General features: G+C 43.7%; 1 protein-coding gene across 4 annotated transcripts in view; it reads left to right on the forward strand.

The window, feature by feature from the left end:
• The window catches only part of PTPRM (protein tyrosine phosphatase receptor type M), a 657,213-nt gene that overhangs the window by 149,097 nt on the left and 485,284 nt on the right, over positions 1-22,832 (forward strand). For all 4 annotated transcript variants that reach the window (XM_069568623.1, XM_069568625.1, XM_069568624.1 and 1 more), the window contains exon 2: positions 15,221-15,343. In XM_069568623.1, the coding sequence (XP_069424724.1) occupies positions 15,221-15,343 (123 nt within the window). The remainder of the gene's footprint in view (positions 1-15,220; positions 15,344-22,832) is intronic.

Genomic DNA, 22,832 nt, shown 5'->3' on the forward strand with positions numbered 1-22,832 from the left:
TGGCTTGTGGGCAGTATGACCTGTGACCTGAATATCTCACAGTGATGGTACCCAGGAAGCAGTGATTGATTTTTATCCCTGAAACAGGCCCCCAGGAGAGGTGACCTGTGAGCTAGGATTTGAACAGCCATGAATGGAATCTGGCATCAGACCCTGGGATGGGGATGTAGGGACTAACATGGGACACACGGGCAGCAGCATCGCTTAGGTGGGTCTACATACAGTCAGGAATTGCAGGATTATAAAAGCTGACTCACTGGAAAAGACCCTGATGCTGGGAAAGACTGAGTGTAGGAGGAGAAGGAGATGAAGGAGGATGAGATGATTGGATGGCCATCACCGACTGAAAGGACGTGAGTTTGAGCAAACTCCAGTAGATGGTGAAGGACAGGGAAGCCTGGCATGCTGCAATCCATGGGGTCATAAAGAGCCAGACAAGACTGAGTGACTGAATTACAAACAACTCTGGAAGGGAAATGGTGGCAGGAAATGAAGATAAATAGGTAGATGGGGGTCAAGTCTGGAAAACCTCCTTGGTCACGTGATAATATTTGCACATTATCCTATGCGCAGCGAGCTGCCCTGGAGTCGTTTAAACAGGGAGTTTGAACAGCCGTTTTTAGCCGTGTGTTTTATGAAAGGCCAGCTTGTTGGCTGTGTGTGGGATAAACTGGAGAGGGCAGAGTCCAGACACAAGAGGGTGGGCCAAGTTCAGTGGGAATGTGAGCTGAAACTCCAGGTGTGGTGTGCCCAGGATAGGAGTTGCATAGGAGAGAGTTTCAGGAAATTGTTTGGAAGGGAAGGTGTTGGTAGGACTCGTGGTTGACTCACAGGGTTTTGGCTTGAGCCTCTGGCTTGTGGTCCATCAGCCAGCATTGGCAGCATCCACACAAAACTGCCTGGCACTTTTATTTCCTGTTTTGGATCCCATGCCCACGCATGGCCATGGTCCCTTTTGATGTTCATCATCTTATCCTAACAGTGAGTGCACTTTCTCATCTGCCAACAAGTCCACCCTCTTCTGGGGGGATGGATAATAAACATTATGAAAGTGTCATGTCTTCTGTAGGCATAAATAAATCCTCCAGGATGTGCTCAGGGGCAGAATTGCCTCCTGGACATCCTTCAGGAACTTCTAGGCGGAGGACCAGCATCCTGTGTCTCAAAGGCTGCACATCTTTAAACACGAGGGTGATACTGAGCCCAGTGAGATGCGTGCACTTAGGAGGTGTGCAGGATGAAGGAGCAGTGACTGATGTTCACCCACTGAGGCACCTGCTTTTGAAGTTCCTGGACTGAAGGAAAGACTTCTATTTTCATGATTGAAACCATGTATGCTAATTGTACCTATGATGTGTGTATTTCCTTTTTACGCACAATCTGTGACATGTCCAAAGATAGAAGAGGTAGCTGACAGGTCCAGGACTTCATGAATCCGGGCCTCAGTTTCCAGTTGAGTTGAGTGAGCCTTACAAGTTCCCAGTTTTTGTTGTAGAATAATTTCTCCTAACAACAGGAAATTGGGATGAACGTTTTACCAAGAGGATAGAGGAAATTGTATTGACTTTTTCCTTATACATGATTTGATTCTATCCAACAAATGGGATATGTAGAAAAAAATGTTCATGGAGGGAAATATATTTAGTTGAGTTTGGGTTAATCAGTGAAAATAAACCATTGGCTGGCTGTTTTAAGCTGGATAATACAGCTTGGCTGTACTGCCTGTGGGTGAGTTCTGGAGTTTATTTTATCAGCTGTCCCAGATAATGATTTTATGCTAATAAAATCATCAAGAGATGGATTTGTAAATCATACTAAACTGGCAGGAGCATTACAGGGCATAAAATTAAATTCTGTCCTTTATTAATTTCCTGGGTCTCTCTGACCAGCACCCAGGATCGTTCTCCACATGGGGTATCTCTTCTTGTTGAGTAGTTCCACTTAAGAGAAAAATTACAGATAGAGAGTTTCTTAGCATGAAATTAGAAAATAGAATTCAGCACTTTGATCAAGCAGTGTTATTCTGTTGCCCTTATTCACCTGAGAGACATTTATGACTTAAAAAGACTTATTTAGAGCAGTGATCTCTGAAAGCCTTTCTCCACGCCCTTTGAGGCATATAATACACAATCTGTTGATGTATGGAAGAAAATAATTGACCTTCAATTAAATTTATTTTGTAGTTTGTACTTTAAAAGGTCAATTATATGTGCATCTAATAATCTGAATATGTGGAGTACTACATGATATAATTTATAAATACAATGAGATGGTTGTACCTTTTTTTATTTATGTTTTAAAAATCTTGATATTCAGAATGTCTATTTAGCTTTATAAAATGAAGCATAGTTAAGTTATAATGTTGTGGTTCATGTGTACAGCAAAGTGATTCAGTTATATAATATATATATATTTATATAATATATATTCTTTTCCAGATTCTTTTCCGTTATAGGTTAATACAAGATATTGCGTACAGTTCCCTGTTCTATAGGGGAGATGCTATACAGTAGGTCCCTGTGCTGTCTAGTAGGTCCTTGTTGTTTATCTATTTTATATATAATAGTGTGTATACATTAATCCCAAACTCCTAATTTATCCTGCCACCCCCCCTTCTTTCCCCTTTGGTAACAGTAAATTTGTTCTCTATGTCCGTGAGTCTATTTCTGTTTTGTAAATAAGTTCATTTGTATTTCTTTTTTAGATTCCACATATATGTGATAACATGTATCATCTTCTCTGTCTGACTTACTTCGCTCTCTATGACAATCAGTAGGGCCATCCATATTGCTGCAAATGGCATTATTTTATTCTTTTTTATGACTGGATAAAAGGTTGTGGTTTTTTAAGAATCTGAAGTTATCTTTACCTTCCTGAACCTGTTTGAAACTACTGATCTAGAGCACTTTTCTAGAATGGGTCAAAGATTAGTTTGTTCTGAGACCTTTTTTCCTAAGAACACAGATTCCTGAAGATTCTGGTTAAATAGGTCAGACTAGAACAATGGTTATCAAACCTAAGTGTGCATCAGAATTATCTAGGGGTCAGGCAGAGGATGAGACGGTTAGATAGCATCACCGACTCAACAGACATGCGTTTGAGCAAACTCCAGGAGATAGTGGAGGACAGGGGAGCCTGGCGTGCTGCAGTTCATGGGGTTACTAAGAGTCAGACACGACTTGGCAACTGAACAACAACTGGCTTGCTAAAGCACAGAGTGCTGATTCTGGCCCCACCCCAGAGTTTCTGATTCTGTAAGTCGGAGGTGGGGCCTGGGTATTTCTAAGTAGAGGGAACCACTCTGAGAACCTCAGGCCCCACCTGGGACTCAGGACACAGGTGGTTCCAGAGACGAGGTGATAACTGCTGATCTGGATTTTTCAATCTACCCTGGCCAGTTCTTGCAGATATTTTTCATCATTTAGTTTTCTTTTCCTACCCCTGTTGCATTGGTAGAAGCAGACAGCTCCTTTTCACATTGTATTTTTCAATATCGGTGTGGAGGATAGAAGCACCAGTGTGATATTCAGGGAGATTCGAATTTGCAAAGAATTCGTATGAGTGATTTAATTAAGTCCTCTCTGAGCTACTTATCTGTACATGGAAAACTGAGACAGTCAGGTCACTAATGATTTGGCTGCATCTGTACAATATTTTGGAATGGAAATAACACTATTAACCCACTAAAAAAAACAGATTTTGAGATGAGTAGGAAAAATTCATGGTTGTGTTTTACAATCAGCTCTTTTTAAAAAATAAGGAACCAATAGATTGATATGAAATGAAGAATGTGATGTGATAAGCTATAGCAACTTTAAGAACAAAACAACTCATTTCCTTTGAGCTATATAAAGTACATCCATTGGCAGATAGCACTACTTATGACAGAGTGTGGCATCAGCCATTTAAATGCCTGTGCAGTGTGTAAAAGCCGCTTGCTAGATTAAATTATGTAGAAGTGCATTCTATAATGCTTACTGTCCGATTCACTAACCATCAGTGGGGCATTCAGAGTTTAAGAGGCATTATATACTTTCGTTGTTGGCAGGCAATTAAATGCAGAAGTCACTGGGATTGATTTAGAAGAGGAAAGCAGTGGCTTAGCTATATTGGTGCAGATTTTTTTCCCCACTCTTAAAACAATTATGTATATTATAGCTCGCTTCTGTTTATCCTTTGAAAATGTAGTTTACAGCCGTTTATCTCACAGCTCTAAATTTGAAATAAATGGAAAGGACCACCTGAGATTACATGTATTTTAGGAAAATAGAACATATAACATTAATTCACTTAGTTTTTGATTTGCCCTCTCTGCAGAGAGTCCCATTTAATACTTTATGCATTTGATAAAGGCTGCCTTAAATGGGGTCATTCTGTATTTAGAACAAATGAGAAAAATGTTCCAGAAATCTCCTCGAGGAGTATTACAGTCTTTTTACAAAATGACTTTAAAAGGACTGTAATTATAACAAGGAGAATGATTGCCAGAGTATATAAGTCAGTTTAACCTGTTAAAGTCAGAGCAGTTGAAAATGTATGTGTATCTTCAGTTCAGTTCAGTTCAGTCACTCAGTCGTGTCTGACTCTTTGTGACCCCATGAGTCGCAGCACGCCAGGCCTCCCTGTCTATCACCATCTCCCGGAGTTCACTCAAACTCACGTCCATCGAGTCGGTGATGCCATCCAGCCATCTCGTCCTCTGTCATCCCCTTCTCCTCCTGCCCCCAATCCCTCCCAGAATCAGAGTCTTTTCCAATGAGTCAACTCTTCACATGAGGAGGCCAAAGTACTGGAGTTTCAGCTTTAGCATCAGTCCTTCCAAAGAACACCCAGGACTGATCTCCTTTAGAATGGACTGGTTGGATCTCCTTGCAGTCCAAGGCATTCTCAAGAGTCTTCTCCAACACCACAGTTCAAAAGCATCCATTCTTCAGCGCTCAGCTTTCTTCACAGTCCAACTCTCACACCCATACATGACCACTGGAAAAACCATAGCCTTGACTAGATGGACCTTTATTGGCAAAGTAATGTCTCTGCTTTTGAATATGCTATCTAGGTTGGTCATAACTTTCCTTTCACGGAATAAGCGTCTTTTAATTTCATGGCTGCAATCACCATCTGCAGTGATTTGGAGCCCCCCAAAATAAAGTCTGACACTGTTTCCACTGTTTGCCCATCTATTTCCCATGAAGTGATGGGACCAGATGCCATGATCTTAGTTTTCTGAATGGTGAGCTTTAAGCCAACTTTTCCACTCCTCTTTCACTTTCATCAAGAGGCTTTTTAGTTCCTCTTCACTTTCTGCCAAAAGGGTGGTGTCATCTGCATATCTGAGGCTATTGATATTTCTCCCGGCAATCTTGATTCCAGCTTGTGCTTCTTCCAGCCCAGCGTTTCTCATGATGTACTCTGCATATAAGTTAAATAAGCAGGGTGACAATATACAGCCTTGATGTACTCCTTTTCCTATTTGGAACCAGTCTGTTGTTCCATGTCCAGTTCTAACTGTTGCTTCCTGACCTGCATACAGGTTTCTCAAAAGGCATGTCAGGTGGTCTGGTATTTGCATATCTTGAAGAATTTTCCACAGTTTATTGTGATCCACAGAGTCAAAAACTTTGGCATAGTCAATAAAGCAGAAATAGATGTTTTTCTGGAACTCTCTTGCTTTTTTGATGATCCAGCGGATGTTGGCAGAAATTAACATTTGGTTGTTCTCCATTAGCTCCTTAGAAATGGTACTTTCAGGAGCTTATTTACAATGCAATTCATGTAACAGTTATTACATAAATATTTCAGGTTGTTATTTACTTACTTTATGGAGGTGGGTTAAGGATGAGGATGAAATGTTAGTTGCTTAGTCCTGTCCGACTCTTTGCAATCCCCTGGACTGTAGCCCACTAGGCTCCTCCGTCCATGGGATTTCCCAGGTAAGAATACTGCAGTGGGTTGCCATTCCCTTCTTCAGGGCATCTTCCAGACCCAGGGACTGAACCTGGATCTCCTGCATTGCAGGCAGATTCGTTACCGTCTGTGCTACCAGAGGAGCCTGAAGGGTGGAGATATGTAGACTTGAAGGAGTGTGAACTCTGGATGCCGATCTGGCTTGGACTGCTGGCCCCACACCAAGCTCTCTGTGATTTGGGTGAAATGTTTGGCCACGTCAAACTGCCATTTGTAAATATAGGGATGTATCCATAAAGAATATAACAACAGATTAGAATGGGGAGGTTGGCAAATAGGTAGAGTGTTCTGCAGAGTAGAGAAGTAATAGCAAGTGTGTGAGGTGGCCACTGTTCCCGAGCAGAAATGAAGTCCTAGGAGAATTTCCCCCCAGAACTGAGATCCAGGATGTGGTGGACAACAGGGAAGTCCCTGTGGGGCCACAGCCGTGGAACTTGGAGGAAGTGTCCTCTAGGGTGGCTGGGAAAGCTATTCATGGGAGGTGAGCCACCAAGAGGTGCAGGGGTGAGTGCTGTCTGTTGGACCCTATTGGCCACCACATGCTGGAGGAGCCAGATAGCTCTGATCTTGTGGATCTGGGGCTCCTGAAGCCGTGTGTGCTGGGAGCCTTCTGGGAGCTCTGCAAGCCCCCTCTTTGCTCCTGCCCTGCCTCTCCAGGACCCTCTGCTGGCCAAGCTTAAAGTCTTGCCAAGTGGAACAGGGCATTTAGTCAGAGGGTCTGCATACATTTTCTCAGAGTAAGTAATGAAAAGTGAATTTAGGGCTGAGAGATAATACACTGATACCTGGGGGAAAAGATACTGATTCTTGAGTTTAGGCTTTGTGAGACAGACATTTGCATGAGGTTTGTTATGTGACGAGTTCTTTGATCAGACATTGAAGCTATCAGCTTCCCAGATGGTGCGAGTGGTGAAGAACCCACCTGCCAGTGCAAGAGATGTAGGAGACATGAGTTTGATCCCTGGGTCAGGAAGATCCCCTGGTGGAGGAAATACTCCAGTATTCTTGCCTGAAGAATCCCATGGACAGAGGAGCCTGGCAGGCTCCATGTAGTCTCAAAGAGTTGGATGCTACTGAAGTAAAGTTATGACCAACCTAGATAATATATTGAAAAGCAGAGATATTACTTTGCCAACAAAGATCCGTCTAGTCAAGGCTGTGGTTTTTCCAGTGGTTAGGTATGGATGTGAGAGTTGGACTGTGAAGAAAGCTGAGCGCCGAAGAATGGATGCTTTTGAACTGTGGTGTTGGAGAAGGCTCTTGAGAGTGCCTTGGACTGCAAGGAGATCCAACCAGTCCATTCTAAAGGAGATCAGTCCTGGGTGTTCTTTGGAAGGACTGATGCTAAAGCTGAAACTCCAATACTTTGGCCACCTCATGCAAAGAGTTGATTCACTGGAAAAGACCCTGATTCTGGGAGGGATTGGGGGCAGGAGGAGAAGGGGACAACAGAGGATGAGATGGCTGGATCTCATCACCAACTCGAAGGACATGAGTTTGAGTGAACTCCGGGAGATGGTGATGGACAGGGAGGCCTGGTGTGCTGTGACTCATGGGGTTGCAAAGAGTCAGACATGACTGAGCGACTGAACTGAACTGAACTGATCTGAGCTGAAGTGATTTAGCATCCACACACGCATTGAGAGTATAGTCTTATGCTGGTTGTGAGGATTAGATGAAATAATGACTGTCTGTTTTCTGAAGCAGAATCTGGCTAGCATGTAATGGATGTTCAGGAAATTGGGGTCTTTGCAGATCACAGGTCACTTTGCAGATCACAGGGCACTCACATCATAGTGCTGAGTAGTAACCTCAAGCTAAACGAAGGGTCCCAGGTAATGGTTTTTACCCCTACACCTTGAAGGCTACAGGAGCACCTTTTGAAGGATCATAGAGTCAGTTTTCTAAACCCAGACACCACTCTTTCCAAAATCAGATAGAACAGAAATGAAAAAGGCCAGTGTATCTCAGTGGAGATAAATGTGGTTTATGAAGTGTGCATATACATGTGATGGGTTATGGTGTCATGACTATGGGTCACAATCAAAGAATATTTAGATACTGCTCCAGGGAGTGGGTTCTGATCCCTGACGGTTTGGTTTCTTTTGTCTTCTCTCCGGTTCTGGAGCTTTAGTAGGATACAGAGCGATCTTGTGAAAGAATTTTTAAGTTTCCTTTGGGGAAAAAGTGGACCATCCACTCCATTATAACCTGTGTCTTAATGATGGCGTACTACTCTTGGTCCTACTGAATAATTCTCTGCTGTTCCAAAGAAGGGCTTCCCTGGTGGCTCAGTGGTGAAGAATCTGCCTGCCAGGAGACGTGGGTTTGATCCCTGGGTTGGGAAGGAAATGGTAACCCTTTCCAGTATTCTTGCCTGGGAAATCCCTTGGACAGAGGAGCCTGGTGGGCTACAGTCCACAGGGTCACAAAGAATTGGTCATGACTAAGTGATGAAACAACGGCAGCAAAGAGAGAAGAAAGATAAATTCCCTTCAATATGCAAATGATAATATTTTATTTTCATAAATCATGAATGACCTTTATAGACAACTAGCTTTACTATCTTAATTATTGCCAGAAAGAAAAAAAAAAGACTTTAACTTTTCTAAAAGCGAAAACCATAATTTGAGAGGAGACTTCATTAACATTTAGCTGGCCTATAGTTTTCAGCCATAATAAAAAAATGAACACGTTCAGTGATTTTGTCGCATTTGGAGCTGATTCATCTTGGAATACATCAGGACAGGGCTGGGTGTTTTTGGAAACAATTGAAATTGTTTTCATTGTTTAAGTGGATATTACAGTTTGAAAAAAAATTAGGCAAAGTTATTGTGGCCAGATTCTGCACAGAGCTTTGGGAAATTCATCATCTGTGTTTCTGAAAAAGCATTTATTGGGTGCCTACCTTAATGGTTTGGTGGCTCAGAGGTTAAAGCATCTGCCTGGAATGCAGGAGACCTGGGTTCGATCCCTGGGTCGGGAAGATCCCCTGGAGAAGGAAATGGCAACCCACTCCAGTACTCTTGCCTGGAGAATCCCATGGAGGGAGGAGCCTGGTAGGCTACAGTCCATGGGGTCGCAAAGAGTCGGACACGACTGAGTGACTTCACTTTCACTTTCACCATGTACAGACCAGCCCTCTGGTGACTCAGACAGTAAAGAATCTGCCTGCAATTCGGGAGACCCAGGTTCAATCCCTGGGTTGGGAAGATCCCCTGGAGAAGGAAATGGCAACCCACTCCAGTATTCTTGCCTGGGAAATCCCATGGACAGAGGAGCCTGGTGGACTACAGTCCTTGGGGTCGCAAAGAGTCGGACATGACTGAGTGAATATCACTTTCACTTCTTTCATTTTCACTTTACCATGTACTTGCTCTCAGGAATATCAAGATGACTAAGAGTTATAATGATCTAAATGCTTTTTGAGGGGATTCCCTGGTGGTCCATTGGTTAGGACTCTGCGTTTTCACTGCCAAGGACGTGGGTTCAAGCCCTGGTTGGGGAACAAAAAGATCCCACAAGCTGGGGCAGCATGGCCAAAATAATAAAAATAAAATAACTTTTGAGAAGAATTCCTAGGCTTCTGGACACCTGTTTCTTTTAAACTCTGAAGTTTTTATAAAACTACAACAAAAAACCCATGGTTCCATCTTATTTCTAGAACCTATCGTGCTATGCTTCAGTAATAGCACAGACTGGCTTCAGGCTTTAGTTGAGGAGTAAATATATAAATTCATGGCAGTCCACTAAGACTTTTTTGAGAGAAGCAATATTCATAAAGACCATTTTGAGGGAGGTTACAGTTTTATCCGAGAATGCTCTGAGCTCCCACTTAATCAAGTCTATCTAATTGAAGTTGGATGACATGCTGTCCTGACATGTTACCGAATGGACCCTAGAACCTATGGCTCCATTGCGGTGGTTGCCCCTGAGAACTGTGTTCATTAATGCATGTTGATTGCTTCGTCCTGGTGCCCTGGGAGAGAGGCGCCTCCCTCTGGATGTAGAATTAGGAGTTGTGTTTCTTTCCAGTTTTTAGTTTGGGAGATACTGTCACACAGTGTTAAGAATGTGGGTTTTCAAGGCAGGATGCCTGGGTTCAAGTCTCTGTGTCACTGTCTTCCACCTTTGGAACCTTGTGTGCAAGCTTTCAACCCTTCTGTGCCTCATTTTCTGTAACTGTAAAATGGGGATCATGGTACCTATGTTATCGGGTTAGTGTGAGCGTTGAACAAGTCCTTAGAAATTGTGAAAGCGAGAAAGTAAAAGTGTCTGACTCTTTGCTACCCCACAGACTGTAGCCCACCAGGCTCCACTATCCATGGAATTCTCCAGGCAAGAATATTGGAGTGGGTTGCCATGCCCTTCTCCATTAGTAAATGGAAACCCCTGTTACTAGCTTTAGTATGTATATTATCATCTCATACATACTGTGGATTGTGTAATCAGTCATTATTTCCTCTTGGCACTGGCTGCCCCAAAGCTCAGAATGAAATATGTGGCCAGTGAATGAGCCTAATGACTTTTTAAAAAATTATTTGGTGAATAATGGTGGAGTCCTCTCCATAATCCTGATATCATCTTATTCTTACTTTTTATCCCCTCTACTTCTCTTGCTTTTCAATTTTCACTTTTCTTTAATTTTATTAATTTAATTGGCATGTTACTGTGTTGCATTGCCTGTCCTGGAACAAGCCACACAGTTGTCATCCTTGTTGTCCATTATGATGATATTGACACCCCCTAACACTTCCTTTCACATAATAACTCCTTATTCCTGCACAGGTTCTGTGTTGTATGCAGATTTGCTAAGGAAGAGGCTTTCTCAAGGTATGATGGAGGCGTGTGTGTGTATTGACTTAAGAGAGAGAACAAGAGAGAAGCAGATCACCACCCATCTGGCTTGCATCACCTTTCCTCCATCACGTGTTTCACCTTGAGTTTAGTCCTGATTCCCCTCCTCAAAAGAGAAATAATTTACCTTGACTGATGGATGAATATGGTCCAGCCATGGGCTGTTGGGTGTTGGTCTGATGCCCAGAGTTCTGGAGAAAACTTGGCAATTTGTTGCCAACGGTATTCCTCTACGTGATGGTAAGCTGTCTGTGTTATCCTGAAACTGCAGGTGACTTATTTTTGGAAAGTCTTCATCTTATGATGTTTCTTGGACTTTGCTTCCTTGTCAGATTCTTCACTGGCCCCAAGGCACTCACTTGACAAGCCCAGTAAGCTCTGTTCTTTGCTCTTGTGGTGCCACGGAGAAGCCCACACTCTTCATTTCCCTACAGAGTACATGTTACCATCTCTGATTATTTATTCCAGCCACTTGCAGTGCAGTGAACTCTTGAGAGTCCTTGTAGGAGATACAGATGGTAAGGAAGATTTGTTGTTCAGTCACTCAGTTGTGTCTGACTCTTTGCGACCCCATGGACTGCAACACGCCAGGCTTCCCTGTCCCTCTCTATCTCCCAGAGCTTGCTCAAACTCATGTTCATTGAGTCGCTGATGCCATCCAACCATCTCATCCTCTGTCACCCTCTTCTCCTCCTGCCTTCAATCTTTCCTAGCATCAGGGTCTTTTCCAATGAGTTGACTCTTTGCATCAGATGGCCAAAGTATTGGAGCTTCAGCTTCAGTGTCAGTCCTTCCATTGAATATTCAGAGTTGATTTAAGACCTTAGCTTAAATCTTAGTAAGATTATTAGTAATAGCATTTACTAATTAGTAATAATAATTATTAGTAGTAATAGCTGATATTGGTAGACTTGCTCAACTCTGTTAGACCAGCCATACTTGCTGCCGAACTGACTTATCAGAAACATCAAGTGAGGTACATATTATATTCGTTTCGTTGGTAAAGACATTCGAGTTCAGAGAGGCTAAATGATTTGTCTACAAACACAAAGTCAGTGAGACAAGAATAAGGAAGTGCCAGGTGTCTGACCCTGGGACCTGTTCATGTTATGTCTACCCAGAGTTGCCTTGAAATCAAAAAGCTTCACTGTGCTCTCTTGCGTGGGTTATATCCCATTGCTGTTGACCTGACTCTTGCCTTATTTCATCTCAGTGGACCACCTTTGCTGTTTTAGGGTTCTGTGTCTGTTGGATGAAGGCCAGTGATGGGTCCGTAGGTGTGCAGGGGGACATAGGTTGGGGCAACAGGAAATCCAGTCTGTGTCATTTCCCAGTGGTTCCATAGTCCTGTGTGGATTCTCTGTTTTCCTTCAAGTGGTAAAAACAGCTTTATATAATAGGGAAATTATATCCTTGTACCAGCATTGTATTAGTCATTGGGGTTTGCTTCAGCCATACCAGCTCTCACCAATGTATTTGCTTATTGGAGAAGGAAATGGCAACCCACTCCAGTATTCTTGCCTGGAGAATCCCAGGGACAGAGGAGCCTAGTGGGCTGCCATCTATGGGGTCGCACAGAGTTGGACACGACTGAAGTGACTTAGCAGCAGCAGCAGTGCCAAGAATTGGTTCCTAAACCAGATCTTTAACCAGCCTTCAGTTGTTTTGCTGATGTCCCAAGCTATTTCTCACTGCTTGAGATTGCACGGCAGGACTTTCATCAAAGTACTTTGTGCTTCCATTGGGGGTCCCTTTTCTGTCAAAATTCATGCTTCTTTCTTTCTTTTGAATATTACAAGTGCTACTGCTGTTTGGGTTTATTCCTGCAGCAGTAAAGCTATTTTCTATATCAAAATTAGGGCTTGCAACCAAGAGAAAATATTTCTCATAAATGTTTGCATAGTCTTCTAACATTTCTTACCCGAAATTGTAAAGTTGTTAGTATTACGTGCTTGAAACAAAGCCACTCTGTTTCTGAACTTGTTAAAGCTGAATAAGAGGGAAATATAAATTACCAGTTGTTGTCAAGGTGAAGTATTGAGTTAATGCTGTGTCTTTATAATGAGTTTTCTGTTCCCAACAGAATCTTTAATTGGGCAGTTCTGTTAAAAGTGTTACAGAAGATGGTGTCCAGGGCCACTGGAGCTAGTGACTTAATAGAAAGAGTGAAAGAGGAGGGACACTTCTTAAAATGGCCCAAGGTCCCTTGAACATCTTTTATCAGTGATTTGGAGGCCGACAGCAAGCATGCTTCATCAAACTTGCAGATAACCCAGACCTAGGTAGGATAACTTAACACCCGAATGACAAAATCAGGATTGCAGAAGCTCTCACCAGGCTGGAGAGATGTACTGACAACAGAGATGGGGTTTAGAAAGGGAAAATGTAGAAAGTCACCTCCCTTATTGCAGAGGGTAGAAGTGGCTTGATGGCAGTGGTATGAGGAAACGTGTGGGATTCCGGGATGGGCCAGCGCTCAGCTCAGGCTGTTGGCAGAGCAAGAGGTCGAGGGAAGTAGTCAGTCGAATTGGGGCTGCAGTACTGGGAGTCCCTGGTTTAGATGAGTGCTGATAAACGCGACAGTGTTTAGAACACCTGCCTTCATGGTGAAGGTCTGAGAGCCTTTTATTGGGAGGGAGGGAGGGGAGCAAAGCATGTTTTGCCTGGAGAAGCAAAAACATAGAACTTGACAGCTCTTTTTAAATAGCTTTCTTGTATAAGAATGGGGATTTTTCACTGTTTCTTCACAGGGAAGAGCTAAGATAGATGGGTAAGCTAAGATAGATGCAGGAAGCTGCATTTGGGCCTTTTTAAAGGAGTCCTCTACAATCAGAGGGATGTTTTCTAAATTCTGGGTGCCCACCTGTTCAGATGGCTTCCCAGATTCTGCTTGCTGATAAAAGGGGTGCTGGAGGTGCAGGTTCTATGCCTGAGTTGGGAAGATCCCCTGGAGATAGAAGTGGCTACCCACTCCAGTATTCTTGCTTGGAGAATCCCATGGACAGAGGAGCCTGATGAGTCAGACAGGAGCGGGCACACACGCACCTGTTCGGAAGCTGTCTGTCTGTCTAGAAGGTTGTAGAACTGATGTAAGCAAGTGGATGGAAATTGGACTAGGGGACCCTATGTCTGAGTTTGTGCAACTACTTTATTATTATTATTTTATTTATCTTCTTGCTGCCAAGGCATACAGTACAGCCACAGTGAAATTATATTCTTACACTTGTGTTTTCTTGACCAGACCCTCAGTTTTCATCATTGGCAAGTGATTATAATTAATCTTTTAAATTGACATAATTAATAACATTCTATGATAATGGGCAGTAGAATTTTCATGATAATTAAGATGATTGATATAATCCTTCACTTTGGCAATGTGAAACATTGGGGGAAAGACTTGAGGCTATAATAACCCAGGGTAACAAGAGGCATTTGAGAGGATGTGAGCGGGACTTTTTGAATCATCAGTGTGTCCCCGGATGCTGAGACAGCGGACCTGCTTTGCATATACTGCATTTTCTTTTGTTCTCTGTTTCTTTATTTAAATAGCTTCATTTTTAGCTTCAACATCCAGCAGATGTTTACCCCATGTTTAATTTTGAATTTATCCTTGCCTTTAAAAATTGTGTGGACTGGAAGCAAATTTATAATCTCTTTTAATTTTGAGACTTCAAATCTCCAAGGTATTAAAGCAAAACCCATTTTTGCGTTAGATTTAGAATAATCCTTAGACAAATATTTTTCAAGCAAGGTCTACAATCTCTACTGGTTTGTCCCTGACCAGCATGCCAGTGTTACGATGGAAGTATTTCTCTTTTCATTTTTTGGACAAATTATCATTTGTTTTTCTTTTGAAGACATGTTGAACACCTAAGATGGTTCTATTAAAGTTTTGAACACAAGGTCAATTATGCCAACTTCATATGAATCTGGAAAATATGAATTACAAATTTGCTTCATTTTTACTTTCAACTGGGCTGCCCCAGTGCTTCGCGGGTAAAGAATCCACCTGTCGCGCAAGAGACACAGGAGACACGGGTTCAGTCCCTGGGTCTGGAAGATTCCCTGGAGGAGGGCATGGCAGCTCACTCCAATATTTTGGCCTGGAGAATACCATGGCTAGAGGAGCCTGGTGGGCTTCAGTCCAAAGGGTCACAAAGAGTCAGACACAACTGACTGGCTATTATAAAGATGTCAGAGTCTTTTTGGGAAACAATATAATTTAGAATTATTGACAAGGCATGACTAGTACTCAGATAACACTTACTTAGGGTGCAATGGGGTCAGGGTCAAATTGAGCTGAGCATCAACCGTGGGTTTACGGTTCCCTGCAGTCATTGTAGCTTATCCCAGAAGTTTGGTCATTATTAATATCACTCTCCCTTCTTTTACATTTTAGGTGGTTGCCTCTTTGATGAGCCTTACAGCACGTGTGGATACAGTCAGGCTGTAGATGATGACTTCAACTGGGAGCAAGTGAACACCTTGACCAAACCAACCTCTGACCCATGGATGCCATCAGGTTTGCTTTCAGTTTTAAGTTCTCTTTTTAAAAACAAAGGTGCAGAAGAGTCTTAATATCACAGTCAATGTCCCCTGGGTGCTGGTCAAATGAGTGAGGGTGTTGGGTTTTGAGTTTGGTGGCGAAGGCTGGTTATCTTATAAGGATGGTTCAAGAGAACCAATGACAGAGAGTTGACCCTTGAATCTCTACCTTTAAAGTTTAATTAAAGTTTACTTCTTCTATCTTTGGATTCATTCTTGCTAGATTAATGAGCATCACCCAATGGGATCCTTCCCCGGGAAGCAGAAATTATGGGAAATAGATTGATGTCTTTTCTGGCAAATGTGTCTGGTAGTTAGAACTCTAGCTGGGGAATCCAGATAACAAAGCCTCCATCACAAATAGGAGACCTGGGGAGGTGATTCACCTTGCACCTGGGGAATCTAGGAAGATGCTTGTGGTCTTGGAATCATCTGAATAAAAAGGTCTGCATACATGTGGATCCTTTTTCCACTGTAGAAACGCTTAGTAAGTTTTTTGATAAGTGAGAAACATTTGACCAGCAAGATTCTACTTCTTCTTTGTAAGGAAGAGCAGGAAGATGATGACTTATGGGCTCTGATCAGATTGGAGGTTGATCATTTTAATAGACACTGATTTCAGGCTGTGCGTTGCCCATCCCTTTAAAATGTTAGATTTGCAGATTCACTTAACAAATGGGGTGATGAGTGTACCCCATTCAGGATTCAAGCTGGAAGAGATGTTATTCTAATTTGGGTTTCAGATAAAGCACAATTTTTATACTTTTTAAGTGGCTATTGAGGTCTTCATTCATGTATCTAAATGTAGCAGTATTTACATTTATTAAGTAATCTTGCAAAGGTAGCTTGTGAACATGAAGTAGGGTTTAATGTTGTTTGGTGAAACTTTCACAATCATGATGCCCACCATGTTCTTCCCACCTCCTTCCCACGTTTAACTCCTTATAACTTCAAACAGAGGAACCTTGAGCTCCTGAGCACTGTGGTTTAAACTGGACCTCAAATCTATCCTAGTTCTTGATGACTTCCCCACAGCTGACCATCTCCTCCTCTGTCTCTCTCTTTCTCATGTAAGTAAGTGCTTTGGAATGTTGTGTTTGAGTCAGTAGTTCTTTAGTTGTTTTTCCAGTCTAATCTGGTTTCATTCTTGTCAGTGATGGTGAGCTGGAGGGGGCACATAGCAGCCCCCCTCAGGGGAGCTGACCTCTCCCAAGCGGCTTCTCACCTTGAAGGCCTTTGTTCTCACCTGCTCTTAATGAAAGAGTATGTGTGTGTGGAGTTAGGTGCTTGGCCCTCAAAAACCAGTAAACAGGCCAGGTTGGTGGAATGGAAAGCTTGCTTTATTTTAGATGCTGACGAGGGGGACGGGGAGGGTGGCGGACATCTGTCCAAAGACTGACTCTCTGTCCGCACAAGCAGGGGGTGAGAGCTTTTATAGATGGAGTGGGGAAAGGGGTTACATGCAGAAACAGCACAGTCCTTTCTAACAGTCATCTTCGAATTGGTCATCAATGGTCTGACCAGCAACACCATGGTTGTTTCAAGTACAGTTAATCTCAGTTCCAGGGTCCATTTTTTCCCGTTTCTTTGCAGTCAGGTCTCAGCATTGTGGCAGCTCATGTCCTGGGTACAGTCTGGTCACCGTGTGGTTAATTTCTCCACCTGGTGCTTTGGTATCTACCAGACAGCTCCCAGGATACGGCTCAGAATATCATCTATAGCCCCTGAGAAAGAACTGAAGGTCCTTGACTATGCTTAATTGCTACATTATTATTATTTAGTCTCCTTCGGCTGTTTTCCTTTGTTTCAGCATCTCTCACTGCTCTGAATAAATGTATCCTTTGCCTGAAGTTTCCCACAGACAGAAGGCAGGCAGAGGACGGGGGTGGGGGGACAAGGACACAGGGTCCTGCTCCGTTTCAGTCTCTCTCTCTCTCGAGCCTGGGTCCAGGGAGGCTGGGAGGATACTCAGACTCAGTCTTGGGCGTTTTCTCCACAGGAGTGAACCTGGGTTTTCTTTGTTTGTTATTTTCAAATTTGGTGAACATTTTGTAATTCTCCACAGTAGGTACTTGGTTTCATTTTCGTGGTCCTTTAGATTGAAGCCAGCCTGACTTGGAAACGCCGACTTTTACAAAAGAGCCTCAGTAATGCTGGATCTTCAGCAGCCTCCACTGGCTCTATTTTTGTTACAGGATGACCTACCTCTCTCCACAAAGGAGGGCAAGGAATAGCTTCTTGTTACCATTCATCCTTTTCTTCTTTGTGATGTCCCGTAAGACCATCTCAGACCAAGCTGTCCAGGCTTTAAACACAGAAAGGGTGGGTTTCTAGCTGAGGCCATTACAAAGATGATAACCCACCCAAAGACCGGCTGTGCTGTGGAGCAATCGGTGGGGTAATTGAAGCAACACAGGTGAAGTGACTTTGCAAAGTTTTGGCCTTTGAAGGCCCTTCTGCCTTTGGAAGAATGAAGTGGAGGCATTTTAAATATTCTTCCTGAATTTATTCCACTTCTGTTGATTAATAGAGAACTTGGGGATTCATATTAGGACTTTTGCATGTGGGCTCTTAGCTACCCAACCAGGGATGAAACCCACACCTTCTTCATCGGAAGGCGCAGTCCCAACCACTGGGCTGCCAGGGAAGTCCCTATGCTGCTGCTGCTGCTGCTAAGTCGTTTCAGTTGTGTCCGACTCTGTGCGACCCCATAGATGGCAGCCCCCCAGGCTCCCCTGTCCCTGGAATTCTCCAGGCAAGAACACTGGAGTGGGTTGCCATTTCCTTCTCCAAAGCATGAAAGTGAAAAGTGAAAGTGAAGTCGCTTAGTCGTGTCTGACTCTTAGCGACCCCATGGACTCCAGCCTACCAGGCTCCTCTATCCATGGGATTTTCCAGGCAAGAGTACTAGAGTGGGGTGCCAGTGCCTTCTCTGGGGAAGTCGCTATAGCGAGTTCGTATTAGTTATCCATTTTATATTATAGTATTGTGTGTATGTCAATCCCAATATCCAAATTTATCCCTCCTCCTTCTCCACCTTGGTAACCATAAGTTTGTTTTCTACATCTGTGACTGTCTTTCTGTTCTGTAAATAGGTTCGTTTGTACCATTTTTTTTTGGATTCTGCATGTAAGTGATATCAAATCCAATCACTTTATGTATTGCAGTGCATCATGTGATTTCACATGTAGACTAAAAGGTATTGATTATTTCATGGTACAGAAATATCCATACAAGTTGACAATGGTTAATGTTTTTTTATATTGTTAAAGTATGCGTTTTTGGACCTCAGGGCTCCAGTTTTATGAAATGAATATTTAACATGCTCCATATCTTATGTATTAGAAGTGTGATCCTGTTTATAAAAAAATTTAAAGAATAAGTTCATCCATGGGGCTTCCCTGGTGGTCCAGTGGTTTAGAGTCCACCTTGCAATGCAGGGAACATGGGTTCAGTCCCCAGTCCAGGAGGATTGATCCCACATAGAACAGCTAAACCCATGTGCCACGACTACTGAGCCCATGCCCTGGAGCCTGTGCTCCACCGCAGTGAGAAAGCCGAACTAGAGAGTAAACCCCGCTCGCTGCACCTAGGGAAAGTCTGTGTGCAACAACAAAGACTCCATGCAGCCAAAAACAAATAAATAAGTAAAATTTTAAATAGAAAATAATTTCATCCATAATATTGAAAAATTAAAGGCAGCTTACAACCATAGTGAATAGTGAAAGTTGCTCAGTCATGTCCAGCTCTTTGCAACCCCATGGACTGTATGCATGGAATTCTCTAGGCCAAAATGCTGGAGTGGGTAGCCTTTCCCTTCTCCAGGGGATCTTCCCAACCCAGGGATCAAACCCAGGTCTCCCACATTTCAGGTGGATTCTGAACCAGCTGAGCCACAAGGGAAGCCTAAGAATACTGGAGTGGGTAGCTCATCCCTTCTCCAGCAGATCTTCCCGATCCAAGAATCAAACCGCGGTCTCCTGCATTGCAGGTGGATTCTTTACCAACTGAGCTACCTGGGAAGCCCAAGAAGAAAGGCATTTGTACCCCCACGGTATAAATAACCTCTTAGAAGGCTGTAATGAAATAAATGGGGCCTTGAGGTGAGGTGAGGTGAGGTGAAGTCGCTCAGTCGTGTCCGACTCTTTGCGACCCCGTGGACTGTAACCTGCTAGGCTTCTCCGTCCATGGGATTCTCCAGGCGAGAATACTGGAGTGGATTGCCATTTCTTTCTCCAGGGGAAATGGGGCCTTAGTACTGGAAAAACCTCAGTGCTCTTCCAGGTTGTGCAGTGTGCTTCCTGGGCAACCTCCCATGGCCCCCACATCTTGGTTTTACATAATGCACATTGGTAACGGCAGGGTTGCCAATCTTCATGCAGGTGCTGTGAGTGAGGATTAAGTCATTTCCATGGCTGCCCACGTGAAAGGCAGAGAGAGGCCTGTGCAGGATGTAGGAGCAAGGTAGACTCTTAGCTGGATGACCCAGAAAATAGAAAAAAAAATTGCCTGCATATATTTGTTTTGGGAAAAATGATAGATTAACAGTGAGAGGAGCTGCAGTTTCCTCGTGGGGCACGTTCATCAGGCATACTTTCCTCTTACTGGGGAAGATGTCCCAGTGTATTCACACTTCAGAGCTTTTACGGGGCTCAGTGAGCGACAAAGACCAGACGACTTTGGGCTTGAAAAAACATGTTTCCTCCTTAAATTTCAGTGTGTATCTAGTGGGTAATATTTTTGGCACAGAGCAGTCACACAGTTGTTTAATTATCTCATTCATTCTTTGAATCTGTCAACATTCACAATTATTTATTGAACACCTGCTCTGTACAAGGCATCATTCTAGAGGCTTGGGCTTCATCACTGAGTGAACCCAAAAAGGATGCCTTCGCTGACAATGCTCCCACATTCTGGTGAGGTGATTCTTGCATTGCCAAAAGACCAGATCCTATAAGACCATGTTTCCCCTCACTCATTAATAACTTTCTGAATGTAAAAACGTAAAAGGTAATATACAATTCAGTTCATCGGGGTAGCATCAAATTTAGCTTTCTTGGCCGTGCTGTCTCTTAAAAAGACACAAAAAACAAAAGCTGAGCCAAAAATATATATATATATCACAGTCTCAGGCAAGTGGTGGCACAGTGTCTTCTGGTAATTCTCCCTTATCAACCAAAGTAATCTTGCGCACCCAAATAACTCCTAGCCATTGCTAGCACTTACTTCTTTGCTGTGCATCCTCTGATTTTTGTGATGGTCTTGGGAGGTCAGATGGCATTATCTCTGTTTTACACCTTATTAGGACTCAAGTTCAGAGAAAGTGCACCTGCCCCAGGCTTATGCTACTACTGCTGCTGCTGCTGCTGCTAAGTCACTTCAGTCGTGTCCGACTCTGTGCGACCCCAGAGACGGCAGCCCACTAGGCTCCCCCGTCCCTGGGATTCTCCAGGCAAGAACACTGGAGTGGGTTGCCATTTCCTTCTCTAATGCGTGAAAGTGAAGTCGCTCAGTCGTGTCCGACTCTTATGGACTCTCATGGACTGCAGCCTACCAGGCTCCTCCATCCATGGAATTTTCCAGGCAAGAGTACTGGAGTGGGTACTGGAGTGGGTTGCCATTGCCTTCTCCACCCCTGTTTTGCTGTTTTGAGTGTTGAGGGTAAACGTCCCACCAGAGCACGGGCATCTAGTGGGGTGGGGGCAGCCTTCATTCCAGGTGGGAGCTGTGTGGATCGCCTTGACATGGGCACAGAGGTTCTCCTTGTGGGGCTCTGCCCCCTCTGGGTCAGATTCTGGCTCTGGGTCTTCACAGTCATGGACCTCGCCAGGCTCTTTAGCTCTTGGGTCCCCAGTCTCCTCACGGGTGTAGGACGAGTTAGTTGTCTGCGTTTGTGGCATGGTAGCCAGGGGCCTGACTGTCGGGGCTGCAGCGGCAACAGTGGAGTCTTCCCTCTGCTGAATGAGTCCCCCAGAGGCAGAAGGCAGGCAGCTGATAAGCAGACAGACTTGGTGGCTCTGATGGTAAAGAGTCTGCCTACCATGTGGAAGACCTGGGTTCGTTCCCTGAGTTGGGAAGATCCCCTGGAGAAGGGAATGGCTCCCACTCCAGTATTCTGGCCTGGAGATTTCCATGGACAGAGGGGCCTGGTGGGCTACAGTCCCTGGGGTCGGACACAGCTAAGCAAGTTTCACTTTATAACACCATGGGGAGACATGCTAAGAGCTGTGAAGGAAAACTGAATAGGACAAGGGCTTAGCGAGGGATGGGAGCAGCAGATAAGAACAGCTGCTCTCTGAGCAAAGATGGGGTACCCTCGGGGACAGAAGGCCAGGGTCTCCCAAAGGGAAGAGCAGGGACAAAGACCTGGGGGCTGGTCTGTGGGCAGGGGACCATCAGCCCTACAGAGGCCCTGAGACCTTGGGAAGGCATATAAAACCCGCCTCATGAGGTGATTGACCAGGGGAGACCAAATGGTCCACTTGAGGAACTTTGCCTCCTACCTGGCCCAGCACAGCGTTCAAGAAAAGTCCTCCTTTTATCATTATTAAGTGACCTTTCAGGAGCAGTTGGCATGAATCCATCTCTCAGCTTAATTTGAACTCTGTGAAGTGGGTAGTTTCTGCTGATTTCTTTTCTTCTCTTCTGCTGCTGCTGCTGCTGCTGCTGCTGCTGCTGCTAAGTCGCTTCAGTCGTGTCGGACTCTGTGCAACCCCAGAGACAGCAGCCCACCAGGCTCCCCCGTCCCTGGGATTCTCCAGGCAAGAACACTGGAGTGGGTGGCCATTTCCTTCTCCAATGCATGAAAGTGAAAAGTGAAAGTGAAGTCACTCAGTCGTGTCTGACTCCCAGCGACCCCATGGACTGCAGCCCACCAGGCTCCTCTGTCCACGGGATTTTCCAGGCGAGAGTACTGGAGTGGGGTGCCATTCTAAGTGATACCAAATAAGAAACAAAAGGTATAATTTCTGTATGGATTAAATAGAAAGCTAAAAGAAGCCCATTAAAATGTAAACCTTTTTTGCCAGGATGGTGGGATTTGGTATAATTGTCCTGTCACTTATATCACACATTTTTCTTAATAAGTTTAACTTCATGGTAAAAAATAAAGTACTTAAAAAGTCTTCTTTTGCAAAGTGTCTGGATTTTTAATAATTAAGTGTTCCAAGGGAGCCAATGTATTCTGTAAGACTACTTATTTCAATAATTTATATTCAGTGTTCCCATGAATGCTCTCCTTTAGATTTATCCTAAATTCCTGTCTTGTCTGATTGGAAACTGTTACAAAAAGTGGCTGGCTATTTCTTAAATATTTGCTAAAAAGTATGCAAGTCAGCCTGTATCTATAAATATATACATTTTTAACATAGGTTTATTTCTTGGTTAAGTTCCCGTAAAATTGTACAGGATGACATCATGGGTTATGTGAGAGCAAGTAATGAAATAAACAGGCAGACCAGTGGTGA

This window comes from Ovis canadensis, chromosome 23, assembly GCF_042477335.2.
Source record: "Ovis canadensis isolate MfBH-ARS-UI-01 breed Bighorn chromosome 23, ARS-UI_OviCan_v2, whole genome shotgun sequence".
NCBI classification, from domain to species: Eukaryota; Metazoa; Chordata; class Mammalia; order Artiodactyla; family Bovidae; genus Ovis; species Ovis canadensis.